At 52.5% G+C, this 765-nt stretch overlaps 1 protein-coding gene across 1 annotated transcript; it reads right to left on the minus strand.

Annotated features, from left to right (window-relative positions):
- Positions 1–6: 6 nt before the first annotated feature.
- LOC111658770 (major vault protein-like) lies at positions 7–759 on the minus strand (the record flags this gene model as incomplete). Its single annotated transcript, XM_023411433.1, has 3 exons — positions 569–759; positions 245–389; positions 7–66 (listed from the first exon to the last, which is right to left on the minus strand). Coding segments are annotated over exons 1-3 (384 nt in total), but the record flags the coding sequence as incomplete, so codon positions are not given.
- Between the last annotated feature and the right edge of the window lie 6 nt (positions 760–765).

The following is a 765-nucleotide window of genomic DNA, read 5'->3' on the forward strand; positions in this document are numbered from 1 at the left end:
ACTCGGACGCACCGCCATCTTCTCGTCGAAGCCAAACACCGCCGAGCAGATGATCCGGTTCGAGTTCTGCACAAAAAAAAAAACAAGAAGAGATTCATGAACGAATCCGTTTCTTTCTAAATTTAAACGCTGACGAGGAAGACGAGGAAGACGAGGAAGACGAGGAAGACAAGGAAGACGAGGAAGACAAGGAAGACGAGGAAGACGAGGAAGACGAGGAAGACGAGGACGGTGAAATACAAACCTTGTGGAAATCATCGAACTGCACGGAGGCGACGGCTCCTCTGACCCGGGAGGCGATGGCTTTACAGGCGTCTCCCACGAAGTCCGGGACTGAGAAGAGAGAGGCTGCAACAGCAGAGTCCACTGGAGACTTCACATCGAAGTGCCTGAGGAGAGAGAGGCGCTCAGGTCAGAGGTCAGAGGTCAGAGGTCAGGCTGTAAAGTAGCTTTTAACACTTCAGCGTCATTATCTCTTTTTTTTGGCTGAGAGACTTTTATTGTGAAAACAGGAAGTGTTGACTCATCAGACTCTGCTGTTTAATGCAGCTGTATCCTGATTGGTTACCAGTTGTAGGACAGCTGCAGCTGCAGGCGGGCGTGGTCGGCCGTCTCTATGGTGATGATGTCGGTGAAGAAGTCGGGCCCCAGCAGGAGGCAGACGGCCTTGATGACGTTGGCTCTCTTGGGTTTGTCTCCGGACAGCGACAGCACGGTGAACTGCTCGTCAGGTCCCAGCATCACCATCTCTGGACCGAACACCAC

The sequence above is a fragment of the Seriola lalandi genome, unplaced genomic scaffold, assembly GCF_002814215.2.
Source record: "Seriola lalandi dorsalis isolate HSWRI2012SDOR001 ecotype SW California unplaced genomic scaffold, Sedor1 jcf7180001980408, whole genome shotgun sequence".
Lineage (NCBI taxonomy): Eukaryota > Metazoa > Chordata > Actinopteri > Carangiformes > Carangidae > Seriola > Seriola lalandi.